At 50.0% G+C, this 15,022-nt stretch overlaps 1 protein-coding gene across 1 annotated transcript in view; it reads right to left on the bottom strand.

The window, feature by feature from the left end:
* Positions 1-15,022, bottom strand: part of enah (ENAH actin regulator) — a gene marked incomplete at its 5' end in the record, with an annotated part of 80,155 nt that overhangs the window by 8,592 nt on the left and 56,541 nt on the right. Inside the window, 6 exons of the mRNA XM_084447470.1 lie at positions 1,215-1,281; positions 1,558-1,612; positions 2,894-2,942; positions 3,318-3,463; positions 3,899-4,224; positions 13,074-13,444. Coding sequence (XP_084303596.1) covers positions 1,215-1,281; positions 1,558-1,612; positions 2,894-2,942; positions 3,318-3,463; positions 3,899-4,224; positions 13,074-13,444 — 1,014 coding nt within the window. The remainder of the gene's footprint in view (positions 1-1,214; positions 1,282-1,557; positions 1,613-2,893; positions 2,943-3,317; positions 3,464-3,898; positions 4,225-13,073; positions 13,445-15,022) is intronic.

Genomic DNA, 15,022 nt, shown 5'->3' with positions numbered 1-15,022 from the left:
GTGTGTATTTGGTGGGGCCGGCCTATTATAGTGACAAGCACATGTTCTTCTTTTTTACTAGAGAAGTGGTGAAACTAGTGATGACCTTGTTGGCAGACCCACGACAGAGACGTTCAAACACACAAACTCCACCCTCACAACGAGCAAGGCGAGCACGGCAAAAGGTGGAACCAGAGTTTTAAAAGAAAGGGGGTACTGGTCAGACTACAGGCCTGTACCTGCTGGAGGGATCTGAACTCATGGGATTTCTCCATGGTGAGTCTCGTCTAAGAGAGTAGAGATACTAGCTTTACACAATATATCAATCTTAATATATCCCAATATATCAGTCTCAATATATCAGTCTCAATATATCCCAGTCGTCCCCAAGACCACCCCCCATCCAAAAACCCAGCTGCCTGCTACAGAGCCAGACTGCAGAGCACATACTGTAGCACTGAGCCCCACAGACTCAGTCACTGATAGACAGAATACTGACTGCATCTCAAAGGCCTAATACAGCAGCTGTCAGTACATGAGCGTGTTGTGATTGTGATAGGTGGTTCTGGGACGCTCGGCTGATGTACACTGGCCTAGTCTTTTTTAAGGCTTTTTTTTATATAATAATGTAACTCACATTCTCATGAAATAAAAAACAGAATAGTTTTGGAGTGACAGCGGTCAACGTCCTGCTTGTTGCACATGGCAAGACGTTCTACAGACAGACTGAGCCTTGTCATTAGAACACCGGGCCTGGGGTTCTGACACAGAGAGAGAGAGAGAGAGAGAGAGAGAGAGAGAGAGAGAGAGAGAGAGACAAGACAGACAAGGTGGAGCAGGAGAGAGAGAAGGAGAGAAAGAGAGACAGACAGAGAGAGGGTGGGGGAAAGAGAGAAGGAGAGAGAGACAGAGAGAGAGAGAGAGAGAGAGAGAGAGATAGAGAGGCAGTGGTGTTAACCAGACATGTGCCAGCCAGACCAGGGGTGCCACCCAGCAGTGTGCCATGCTGTGCTGCTATGCTGCTCCGTCAACAGTAAGGTGATGCTAAGCGCTTGAACCAATCAGTGATTCATATTCAGGTAGGCAGTGGTTCATATTCAGGTAGGCAGTGACTCAGATAAGCAGTGATTCAGATTGGTAGTAATTCATATTGGCAGTGATTCAGATAGGCAGTCCTGCTTAGTCTACGTCGCTGACCAATGGTGTCTCGGTTATTTATACAATCTGATATTTACCTTCCGATGACCGGGGACTTGCTACCGTTCATGGTGTTAGTCCTCTCCCATGGCTTCCTGGGCATGTCTGGGCACGCGCACGCGCACACACACACGCGCACACACACACGCACACGCGCGCACACACACACACACACACACACACACACACACACACACACACACACACAGTATCAAAACCACATTCACATTTGACTATTACCTGACATGATAGGCTGTACGATATTTTACTCCAACAGTGGCTGGTGTACACTGTTAATGTTACTATGTCATCTGGAGGTGCTGGATCCATGTTGTCTTGTGGCAGAGCTGTGACCTCGTCCACGGCTGTGAGCTCACTCACCTGGTGTGCTACAGGCTGACACTTTAGGCGTCGTGGTTCCCTCGCCGCCCTCCTCCTATTGGACAGACAGGACAAGTCAAAGGTCAGAGAGAAGGTGACCTGGTAAAATACCGCCAGCCTTGTGTGGCTGTACATCTATCTGGCCATTATGAATGAAAATCTAACTTGGTTTAAGTTAGCGAATCAAAGAACACGCGAGTGGTCGGTCAAGCTGTTTTCAAACAAAGACTATATGTGTATTCTGTGTTACAGGTACGATTTGCAAAAAGAATTCTAAACAGGAAGTGTTTCCAGTGCTCAGAATTAATATGAATGAAACAGTGGTTTTGTCTTATAGTCGTGGGAGAGGAAGTGACGTCAATCAGGATGAACAGGACAGGGAAGTGATGTCACTCAGGACAAATGGTGGTGGTCTTATGAGAATGAACTACAAAGTAGTTCACACAAGTTGTAAAATAATAAACTTAAGGAATAACAGTCAGATAGGAAAACAGAAAAGAACAAATGGTGTGGGTAACACATTGGTGAGACTGAAATTTAATTAACACCATCTTCAGAAAACATGACATCACTGGTCAAAGGAAGCTAGACCCCTAACTGGCCTCTAGTCGCTGTCATCTTTCACTGAAGGCTCAAAACTCACCTCTTCAAGAAGTACTACCAGGATCCTTCCTCTTAAGCTCCTATTGTATTTATATCGTGCTGCTCTCGCTCCTTGACTTGAGCACTAGATTATGCTACTAGTCTCTTGTTTAGAAAGGAGATACACTTGTGAGTTCTGGTGAGTAGCAGTACACTGCCTACCTACGTTTCCTCCCAAAAGAACCCAATATGAAAAACATGCAGAAGAACAGATGCTCTTCAGTTCTGTCCCTGACCAGGACCTGGACTGAGCACTTGGACCTGGTCCCCGGGCACCATAAATGATGGCTGCCCACTGCTCCTGGCTGCCCCTGGAGGAGGACGGCTTGGATGGGAGAAATTAAGGGTATAATTTCCACCGACCACTGAAGATTTGTGTGTGTGTGTTGTGTGTGCTGTTGTGTGTGCTGTGTGTGCTGTGTCACCCCTCACTCACGTGTGTTGTGTGTCCCACTGTGTGGCGAATAAAGACCCTTGAGGTCCAGATTATTATAATTAAATGCAATTACAGTATACTGTAGTAAGTCGCTTGGATAAAAATGTAGGTGGCCAGGCAGCAGGTCTAGAAAGGAGCTCTCTTTTCATTTTATTTGTTTATTTAGCAGGGACAATGAACACAAATCAACAGTCAAGCTGCATGTGAGTTAGCCTAAAGGCTAAAGCTAAAGGCTAGTTTTCATCATACTGTACTCACAGCTCTCTGCTCCGGCTCTGGAGACGAGCCCTTCTCTGCGATTCTTCTCCTGAAACACATCAACAACACACCATTAACCCAGACATTCAAACACCATCAACGCACCATCAACCCACCATAAAAAGAGATGGATAAAAACATAAATCCTAAAAGCACAGTGAGAATAGATTTAAAAGAAACAATCAAAGTAAAATAATTACAAATTAAAAATAGTGTAAATTAGAATAAAAACTATGAAAACTATAAAAACAGAGAAAGCAAATTAAGAAACACTGTGATATTACGTAGACATCTAATGTGTCTAGGAAGACTTTCACGGAGCCTGTTAGATACAAGGCCCCTCCTATCTCAAGACTCAAATAAGATTTCCAATAAGCCCGTTTCCTCCCCTCTGTAGCTGTATAATGCTGGTGTGTAATGTCACCTCCTGGCCAGCAGGGCGCTCATCTCCTCCATCAGGCCTCCTCCCCCGGGCAGCGGGCCGTTCCCTCCGGCAGGTTTGGCGGCCGCGGCTCCGGCCACGCCCCCAGCTACAGCTGCAGCCAGGGCGGCCCCTGCGGCGTCTTCGCTCTGGGATGACGAGAACAAGAGGTCACACAGAGGTCACACAGAGAGGCCGCGCTGAAGCCCCGGTACTTTCCGCAGCCACGGGTACGCGAGTGTCCGTGTGACGTAGCTTCGTCATCAGAGGGTGTGAGCGTAGGCTCCATTCGGATGTCCGCGTGCCACCCATTTTTTGTGACCGTGCGTACTAGACCACACACCCTCTACACTATGAGAGCACCAACTGCCGCGTCTTCCAAGCGGACTACAGGAGTAGTATAAACAGAAGCCCTACGCCTCCGCGGCGTCCGCAGCTGTCCCTTTGGGAGTAGAACCAAGGCTTGAGTAGGAAGGATATGGGGATTAAGGTACGTTGTACTATGTGGACTGATGCGACACACAAATGAGAGGATGCGAGGTGCGTGTGTATGTGTGTGAGTGTGTGTTCGTCTCATCTCTCACCCTTGACACTTTGCGCAGCTTGGCTCCGGCAAGGGCAGCGGCCAGTCCTGAGAGGGGGCGGTCCTCTGAGGGGGAGAACAGGCCTGGCGGGAGGGGAGGGGCGGGGGGAGGAGGGGGAGGGGCGGCCTGCCCGGAGGGGGGAGGAGGGGGGCCAGGCGGGGGAGGGGGGCCGCTGGGGGTGAGCGTGGGGGGGAGGGGGGGAGGGGGAGGGGGAGGGGGGGGAGGGCAGGGGGGAGCAGGGGGGCAGGCTGTAGGGGTCACAGTGGAGCCGGGAGGGAGGGGGGGAGGGATAGGAGGGGTGGGCAGCCCTGGTGTCTGCGCCGTGTCTGTTGGGGGGAGAGAGAGTCCCAATACAACGTTCAAATCCTCTGTCAAAACAGCTGTTAGGAGTTCTGATCCTAAGTGAAACTTTCACACTCAACGCTACAAGAATCACACAATATACACACATCACAATATACACACATATGAAGCATTCAGAGTTTGTTTGTCCATGTTTTACAGACAAGACAAATTACACAAAATGAGAAACAAAACATTAAAAACATGGTATAAATATGGTATGACTATGGTATAAAGATAGTATGGGCATGTTATGAACATGCCACATCAACTGCATCACACTGTTTCATTCAACATGCACATTAGTGAGAAGTGGCCAATGGTTTATGTATCCATTTGAATGGAGCAGACAGAGACAACACACACACACACACACACACGCGCGTTCGCGCGCACACACACGCACCCACCCACCCACCCACACACCCACACACCCACACACCCACACACCCACACACACACACACACACACACACACACACACACAGAATGTAAAACAAGTTCAACAAAGAACCTATAGCACAGCCTAAGTTGGATGAATAATATCAGCCTGCTAGAGCGGCCCTAAACCATGGAAGCAGATGATGTGTTTTCTAGTATCGAACATGAATCTGATCAATACTGATCAGCCTGCTGTGTCCTTCTAGCCAATCAGAGAGAACATTGGTGTCAGGGGTTACTAGGACCATGGAGGGTTAGGGGTTACTAGTGACCATGGAGGGTTAGGGGTTACTAGGACCATGGAGGGGTAGGGGTTACTAGGACCATGGAGGGTTAGGGGTTACTAGGACCATGGAGGGTTAGGGGTTACTAGGACCATGGAGGGTTAGGGGTTACTAGGACCATGGAGGGTTAGGGGTTACTAGGACCATGGAGGGTAAGGGTTAAGGTGATTACAGGTCACAGCTCACAGCTCCCATATAAATGAGCTTCATGCGTTATTCATGGAAAATAAGTTATTGAATAATACTGTTTTTTTTGCTTCCCTCTGGAATATGTAGAGAGTGGGTCGTATGCCCACCTCCCTTGTTCTCTGTAAAGCGCATTGTGTTGCCTCTGGGTATGAAATGCGCTATACTGGAATCATCATAATAGTAAATAAAACTAAATACCATAAGGTTTCAGTGTGGCTATTTAGGATACACATTACTAGTGATTTAAACATTGAATATTAAATGACTAGAGTTAATAAGTTAATTGGATCATTTTGAGGGCTAGTTTATCCCTGATTGACTCGCTGCTCTTACAGTAGATGGAGAAATGCTCCATCAGTTCGCAGACGGACCAGACCTAAATAAACCATGACTGCAGAAATACTACATGGCAACAGCAGAGAGACAGGACAAAGAGACAGGACAGAGAGACAGGACAAAGAGACAGGACAGAGAGACAGGCCAGAGAGACAGGCCAGAGAGACAGGCCAGAGAGACAGGACAGAGAGACAGGACAGAGAGACAGGACAGAGGGACAGGACAGAGAGACAGGACAAAGAGACAGGCCAGAGAGACAGGCCAGAGAGACAGGCCAGAGGGACAGGACAGGCCAGAGAGACAGGACAGAGAGACAGGACAGAGAGACAGGACAGAGGGAGATCTCAGGTCAGTTAAGTTAATTAGAGCTCATAATCTCCAATTATATCCTTCACTTTGACTGTAGAAACTCTCCAACCACCACCCTTCCACGGCAGGTAGAACCAGTCACTGACTGGTTTCTGGTGACCAGGAAGAGTCTATGATTGTATAAACAACTTCCAGTACTTGATACAACTACTGCTGAATCACCCTTTCATCCAGAAAGCCTGTATTCCACACAGACTCCAGCCTACGGCTCCGTGGAAACCACATGACTGCACGGAGAAGGTGAGGTGTCATGATCAAATCATAAGGTCATCGCTATAGTGAATTGCAGAAATGATAACTTGAGGTGAATGAAAGTGATAATCAAAGAAGTGACATTTCTCTAGAACGACGTCCTGTCTTAGTAAGACGACACAAACATGCCATGCTCAGCCAACAAACACACCAGATGAACACCAGAGATGCGTGGATCCGTCACCAGGCATCGCAAGACCACAACGAGCAACAGCACGACTGGACACACAGGTTAGGAGTTAGCTGACAGAGTTGAGTCACACCCGACCGATGCACACAGTTCTTGTAGTCGGCCGGTAGCCGAACCAGGCCACGGTCACCGCCGGGTCCCTGCCATGCTAGCCACCCCGGCGGCCGCAACTCACACCCAGGGCTGGGCCTGGGACTCAGGGTGAAGTTGCCCTTAAACACAGATCCAGGTTCAGCTGTCCCCTGATAAACCTAACCTAACTTTAGTGGGGGGAAATAAAAAGCTGGTCCAGGATCAGCCTCTAGGGGCAACGTCACACCCCGCAACACCCTGGCGTTCAGGGCGGGGTCCCGGCTCCCTTGAGCCCGGCGGTGGGTGGAGGTGGAGAGAGGGAGGCGGAGAGAGAGAGAGAGAGGAGGCCTTACCCTGCGGGAGGGGCTGGGGTGGCGGGGGGCCGCAGGGCTCTGGAGGAGGGGGCCCCGAGGAGGAGCAGCCGTCTGCCAGCCCAGAGCTCACAGCCAGGCTGGAGGGCCGGGGCATGGCTGTGGAGGGAGAGGGGACAGCAGGCTGGGGTGAGGGAGAGGGGACACAGGGGGGCAGGGGAGGGGGCGGGGGGGGCGGGGTGGGCGGCGGGGGCGGGGTGGGGTTGGCGGTGTTGCAGATGGTGACCGGGGAGGGGGCGGGGAACATGGGCGGGCCGTTGGGGGAGGGGGGCTTCTGCGTCAGGGGGGAGGGGGCGGGAATGGCGATGACAGGGCGGGGGCCCGCGGCCTTCCCCGGCGGGCTGCTGATCATGACGGGGGGCGAGGGCGGCAGCGGCATGAAGTTGGCGGCCGACCACGCCGCGGACTTGGAGGGCGGGGCGGGCACCGGGGCCAGGGGCGGGGCTTGCTGTCGCCGGGGGACCGTGGCGTAGTGGGGGAGGACCGGGTGGAAGGCAGAGCCTAGCGAGGTGGCGAAGCGAGAGGCGGAGTGGCGCAGGGGCGGGGTGGGCGGGGCGGCGGCGGAGGGAGGGGGGTAGTTGGGGGTGGAAGGAGAGCCGGGGGTGGAGCAGGTCTTGTTGTACTCTGGGGGCAGGGGGTTGAACAGGCTGCTCTCAAACGCTGGACGCAGCAAGAGAGGGACAGAACGGGGAGGGGGGGGGGGGGGGGGCGGGGCAGCCACCGTGCACACAGGAGGAGACGACACAGGACAGAGAGAGAGAGGGAGGGAGGAAGGGAGGGATGGGAAAAGAAAGAAGAGACAGAAAGAGAGAAGGGGGCAAATGAAGCAGGAAAAACCGGCAGACCAAAATCTCCTTTTTTGATCTATCCTTTGTCTCTTCCTTTCCCAGACAGAGAAGTAGCTGCTACTGTTAGTAGACAGGGTTAACAGAGGAAACACACCTAGAGATAAACTGGTAACATGCCACAGAAGTGCGTGGACAGAGAGAGAGAGAGAGAAGGAGGGAGAGGGGGGGGGGGGGGTGGAGAGAGAGGGAGGGAGGGAGGGAGAGAGAGAGGGAGAGAAAGAGAGAGGGAGCGAGAGGGTGCGAGGGAGAGAGAGACAGACACACACACACACACACACGCACACACACAGATGAGGTATGGCTCGTATCAAAACATATTAGCCTCAGAGTGTGAACTTACATCCAACACACACCAGGAACAGGTCAGTCTCACAGCACAGCTAGCCTGAACACAGCACAGTCTAGAACACACCAGGGTCTAGGCTGAACACACCAGTGTCTAGCCTGAACACACCAGGCTCTAGAACACAGCAGGGTCTAGAACACACCAGGGTCTAAAGCCCAGTTCACATACAAGATTCGCAATGCGACGAAACCGTTTTAGAATGTTGCAGAGGAAAATTACCCCGTTGCAGGTCGGCTGAAGCCGGCTGATTGAGTCTCAAGAGATTCGACTTGTCCAATTGCAAGCAACAAGTTTTAGAACGTACCATAGCGCCAGGGCCAGTTACGATTTTCTAAGAAATCAGTGACTGAACAATTTGTGCCCGTGTGCTGGCGCAAGCGTGTACACAACAATGTGTCTATCTGGGTTCACGCGGGCTAGTAGGCTACCGGTTAGTTAGTAACCAGTAACGGCCAGTTCACGTTAACGAGAGGCTACTGTACATTGATTTTAGAACAGAAAAGGCAGACGATCACGGAATAGACTAAACAAATGCGGACAAAATATAATAACAGGTTGCTGGATAAGGAAATAGGTTGAGTGACAAGAGCCGTTGTTATGGAAACGGTAAACGGTCTCGGCTCGTTGCTTTGGTGTGAATGGTTCAGTTTTAGAATGTTGCAAAGTACAGTTTTGGGTTACTGTTGCAGGGGGTTGCAAGTTGCAACCAGTCTCGTTGCGAATCTTGTATGTGAACTGGGCTTAGCACACAAGGGCCTAGAACACAGCATGATCTAGAACACACAAGGGTCTAGAACACAGCATGATCTAGAACACACAAGGGCCTAGAACACAGCATGATCTAGAACACACAAGGGCCTAGAACACAGCATGATCTAGAACACACCAGGGTCTAGAACATAGCAAGGTCTAGAACACACAAGGCTCTAGAAAACAGCAAGGTCTAGAACACACAAGGGCCTAGAAAACAGCAAGGTCTAGAACACACAAGGGCCTAGAACACAGCATGATCTAGAACACACCAGGGTCTAGAACATAGCAAGGTCTAGAACACACAAGGGCCTAGAACACAGCAAGGTCTAGAACACACAAGGGCCTAGAACACGGCATGATCTAGAACACACCAGGGTCTAGAACATACTGTAGCAAGGTCTAGAACACACCAGGGTCTAGAACACAGCAGGGCCTAGCCTAAACATACCAGGTCTAGAACATAGCAGGGTCTATGTGTGTGTGTGTGTGTGTGTGTGTGTGTGTGTATCTACAGTATGTGTCTTAATAAGCAGCTGAGATGGGTGTGATGTTGCTGGGTGATCATGTAGGTCCTGAATTATCCATGCTGTGTATTATTGTGAGGCTGGCCTATAGCCTAGCCTAGCCCAGCTGTGTATTGTTGTGTGGCCTAGCCTAGCTGTATATTGTTGTGTGGCTAGCTAGCGCAGCCTAGCCTAGCTGTATATTGTTGTGTGGCTAGCTAGCGTAGCCTAGCCTAGCTGTGTATTGTTGTGTGGCTCCCTAGTGTAGACTAGCCTAGCTGTGTGCTGGTGTGTGGCTAGCTAGCCTAGCTGCTGGAGGCGACATATGTTTGCTAAGGGGCTAATGTTGCTAATCCTTTGTGCTGGCCTCATTCTGCTCCACTGACCCTCCCTAGTCCTGGCAGCTAGGCTGACAGCCTACAGTCACACACCCTGCTCACACACACACACGCACACACGCAGCACAAATACACGCTCAGCCTTGCTCAGTTCTGACCTGATGCCTGATGGCCTCCTGCTGTGCAAACATGCCCCCCCCCCCCAATCTCACTCACACACACACACACACACACACACACACACACACACACACACACACACACACACACACACACACACACACACACACAACCCTCTCGCATATCTTGAGGCACACTTCATGAACAAACACGTACCAATATGCACATGCACACCCTTGGAGCACCATCCTGCCCTACTTCCAGGACCCTCCCCCTCTACAGTATGTACTGCCTCATCTCTACATCTATCTGCATGTCTCTTCATCTCTCTCCATCTCTCTCTCCATCTATCTCTCCACATCTCTACAGTATGTACTGCCTCATCTCTACATCTATCTGCATGTCTCTCCATCTCTCTCCATCTCTCTCACTCTCTCTCCATCTATCTCTCCACATCTCTACAGTATGTACTGCTTCATCTCTCCAACTCTCTCCATCTATCTCTCCATCTGTCTATAAATCTCTCTCTCCATCTCTGTCCATCTATCTCTAAATTTCTCTCTCCATCTCCCTGTCCATCTATCTCTAAATCTCTCTCCATCTCTCTCCATCTCTCCACAGTACACACTGCTTCTTCCTCTCTCTAGCAGACTGTTGGCTTGTTCTTGTTCTGAATGCTCACAATGTGCTTCAGATACAGTTCCAGTAACTGCAGAGATTGTTCACAGATGATTGTCCTTGCCTTTCTTTCTTTCTTTCTTTCTTTCTTTCTTTCTTTCTTTCTTTCTTTCTTTCTTTCTTTCTTTCTTTCTTTCTCTTTCTTTCTTTCTTTCCTCTAATTCCCTCCCTCTTAACTGTACCTCCCTCTGTCCCTCCCTCCATCCATGGCTCGGGGCAGGTATTGTGATCTAGGCCCCAGCTTTGCTCTACCATCCCAGAGTAATGAGTGCATAACAAGAACACAGCTTCACACACACACACACACACACACACACACACACACACACACACACACACACACACACACACACACACACACACACACACACACACACACACACACAGGGACGCCAGTCACACACGCACACACACAGACGAGGTATGGCTCCAGATTGAGTAGGTTCGTGTTTTATTCACACAAGGACCCACTTGTTCAGTGATAATGAAGGTGGGAGCCTAGAAAATCAGTGACAGACAACATGGAGTTATTCCTCGTCTAACTGCCTCCAGACCTGTAATAACGTGTTATTAGCCAATTCCTCCATTAACATGGCTGAGCAGTTATTGACACAGCAGGACGAGCTCTGAGATCTGATTACATAAAACCAGGAGAACCTGAGAAGCTGTGCGCGCGCGCACGCACGCACACACGCACACACACACAGGATTATCCTGCTGGAAAGACAATTTAGAAAGCATTAAAACACAGCATTGCAGCTATCACACAGCAAAGACCCAAAACACACCCCAGTATCGGCATGCCGTTTGTGTGTGTGTGTGTGTGTGTTATAGGCAGGCTGAAGATCTAATGTAATTGTATTATGATTGACATGTGTGATGTTCCCTGAGGGTGGGGCTGGCGTTGGCATGGTGATGTATTTTTTAGACCAGTGATGGAGATATCTGGCCCAGTTGAGGAGACTGGTACTGAACCAGCCAATCACGTCTCCTACTGACCCAGTAATGATCACACTACCTCCCACCCACTTCACAACCCTACACACCAACACAACCCCCTAACTAACCACTACACACCAACACAACCCCCTAACTAACCACTACACACACCGTCAGTCTGTCTGTCAGTCACCGCACCCTAATTCAACACCACAAGTAGATCTCTGGTCTCCACGCCACCAGTTCAGGTCCTCCATCAGTTCCCTGTGTCTACCTCCCAGTTCCCGTGCTCAATACTACACCCTCAATACTACAGCCTTAATACTATACCCTCAATACTACACCCTCAATACTACACCCTCAATACTACACCCTCAATACTACAACCTCAATACTACAGCCTTAATACTACACCCTCAATACTACACCCTCAATACTACAGCCTTTATACTACACCCTCAATACTACACCCTCAATACTACAGCCTTAATTCTACACCCTCAATACTACAGCCTTAATAGTACACCCTCAATACTACACCCTCAAAACTACAGCCTTAAATTGCTTCCACCCACTTTTAAGTGAGAATGCATGTTCAGTCTCCAGTACAGTACTACAACCTACAACCCTCAATACTACACCCTCAATACTACACCCTCAATACTACACCCTCAATACTACACCCTCAATACCACACCCTTTAATACTACAGCCTCAATACTACAGCCTTAATACTACACCCTCAATACTACACCCACAATACTACAGCCTTAATACTACACCCTCAATACTACACCCTCAATACTACAGCCTCAATACTACACCCTCAATACCACACCCTTAATACCAACCCCTCAATACTGCACCTATAATACTACACTCTCTATACCACACCCTCAATACCACACCTTCAATACTATATCCTCAATACTACAACCTTAATACTACACTACAAGATGGAGAGGCAGGGAGTAGGGTGTGTGCAGTGTCTTCCAGCTCTTCAAACACACATACGCATGCACGCACATGCGCGCGCGCGCACACACACACACACACACACACACACACACACACACACACATACATACACTCTCTCTCACACACACACACACACACACACACACACACACACACACACACACACACACACACACACACACACACACACACACACACTTCCCCCATGCCCCAGTGCTTCTCAATCTGTTCCTCTCTAGCAAGCAGATGGGCGCGGCTAACAAGCAGCCAGGATGGCACAGAGAGCCAGGACAGGACGACGGCTGAGATCCAAGCCTAACGGCAGGGTGAGGTAGACCACTGAGACCACTCTATCTGAGACCCTGCTCTACAGAGGCCATGGACAGAGAGAGAGAGAGAGAGAGAGACAGACAGAGAGAGAGACAGAGAGAGACAGAGAGGCAGAGAGAGAGAGAGAGAGAGAGAAAGAGACAGAGAGAGAGGGAGAATGAGAGAAAAAAGAGAGAGAGAGAGAGAGAGAGAGAGAGAGAGAGAGAGAGAGAGAGAGAGAATGGTAAGGCTACTCACACCTCTTGGCTCAGTAGTGTAGTGGTGTAGTGGAGCCGTCTCTGTAGGGTTGTGTGCTCTATCCTCTCCTCTCCTTTACAGCTTCATATTACTACGCTTGAGTGAGTCAGTGTGTGTGTGTGCGCATGTGCATGCATGCGTGTCTGTGTGTGTGTGCATGTGTGTGTGTGTGGACATGCCTGAATGTGAGTGTGTATGTGTGTCTGTGTGTCTGTGTGTCAGTGAGAGAGACGCAGAGAGAGGTAGCAGAGAGACTCACCAGCGTTGGAGACGCGTCTCCCTCTCTCCCAGTCCATCTGCTCTCTGTCCAACTGCTCCTGGTGCTGGTCTCTCTCTCTCTCCATCCTCTCCCTCTCCTGCTTCTCCCTCTCCACCATCTCTCGCTCCGCGCGCTCCCTCTCCAGCTGCTCCCTCTCCAGCTCCAGACGCTCTCTCTCCCGCTCTCTCTCCCGCTCTCTCTCCGCCTGCTCCTTCTCTCTCTCCCGCTCGCGATCCTGTCTCTCTCGCTCCAGGCGCTCCCGCTCTCTCTCTCTCTCCAGCACCTCTCTCTCCAGACGCTCCCTCTCCTGCCTCTCCTTCTCCAGGCGCTCGCGCTCCACCTCCTTTTGCCTCTGCAGTTCGGCCAGCTGCCTGGGGAGAGGAGAGGAGGAGGAGAGAGGAGGACAGGTGAGGGGGGAGAGGAGAGGAGGGAGGAGAGGAGGAGAGAGGAGGACAGGTGAGGGGGGAGAGGAGAGGAGGGAGGAGAGGAGGAGAGAGAAGGACAGGTGAGGGGGGAGAGGAGGAGAGAGGAGGACAGGTGAGAGGGGAGAGGAGAGGGGGGAAGAGAGGAGAGGGGAGAGGAGGAGAGAGGAGGAGAGGAGAGAGATAAGCACCAGGATCCATTACAAACATGACAATATGCATCTGCAGCGCAGGGTCAACCTGGGTGTTGCTGGTGTGTAATGCTGTAACGCTGTAACGCTGTAGTGCCTTGCTCAACGGCACAGCGGCTGTGATCAGCACCTACTAGGAGGAGATGGAAACAGAACAATGAGGAAATGAGAGAGAGAAGCCAATAGAAAGCAGCAGAGACACACAGTAGAGACACTAGAGCTGGCTGTAGAGAGACAGTAGAGACAGCAGAGCAAGTAGACAGCAGTAGAAACACACAGTAGAGACAGCAGAGCAGCAGAGGAGATCGTGACTTGGTCGGACCCGTGGTTGAAATGACGCACAACGAAGCAGATCCAGAGAGAAGACAGCCACAGCAACAACATTACTCTGGTTAACACACAATCTAATTCCTTACTCTGGCTAACACAAAATCTAATTCATTACTCTGGCTAACACAAAATCTAATTCATTACTCTGGCTAAAGCTGAGGATACACTACAAGATATTATGGCCGATTTTATAGACGATTCACAATCCTGCCTTGTCTGTCCTAGTCAGCAGCAGTCTGCACTAGTTGAGGGTAGTCGGAGTGGCAATTTGGCACAGACATCTGTAAGTGTATGAGGGGTACAGATTTAAATCAGCAAGTGTATGTATGATGAGAACAGACTTCTCCCGATCCAAGTCGGAGCGAGTCGGAGCATATCAAACATGTTTGATATTTTTTAGCAGATTCTGGACACAATCGTGTAGTGTACACTCGTCACCACCCAGCTGTGAATGCCTATCGTCAATAGCCAATGAAATCAGAGGAGGCCGGATACAGGAAAAAGAAATAGCGCGAAATAATAATAATAATGAGGAACAGAGAAGGGAGGGGTGAACGGAGAGCGAATTGGAGTACAGGAACGGAAAAAGTGTTGATCCATTTATGGCAACAGCACAAGTGCTTGTATAATGTCAGTTGCAGTGCCTACCACTCTCACGAGTGTTTCGATGACAGTTTGGTACGTTCAGTTGGCTTCAGTTGGAGTGACAAGTCGTATAGTGTATGATCCATCACCTGGTCCAGTCGTTAAATGTGCGATACCCAGTTTTTCAGTTGTTATACAAAAATCTGCAGAAGCCAGTCGTCTAATGTATACTCCCAGTCATTTCATAATCTGTTAAGATTGTGAAAATCTTCTAGTGTATCCGAGGCTTAACACACAATCTAATTTGTTGCTCTGGTTAACAGAGAATCTAATTCACTGCTCTGGTTAAAACAGAATCTAATTCACACAGCTCCAAGAGGAGAAGAAAAGAACATGTCTAAAACTGTGCTGTATTTCTGTT

The sequence above is a fragment of the Borostomias antarcticus genome, assembly GCF_949987555.1.
Source record: "Borostomias antarcticus genome assembly, chromosome: 12".
NCBI classification, from domain to species: domain Eukaryota; kingdom Metazoa; phylum Chordata; class Actinopteri; order Stomiiformes; family Stomiidae; genus Borostomias; species Borostomias antarcticus.
This window is presented reverse-complemented; position numbering and strand designations above follow the sequence as displayed.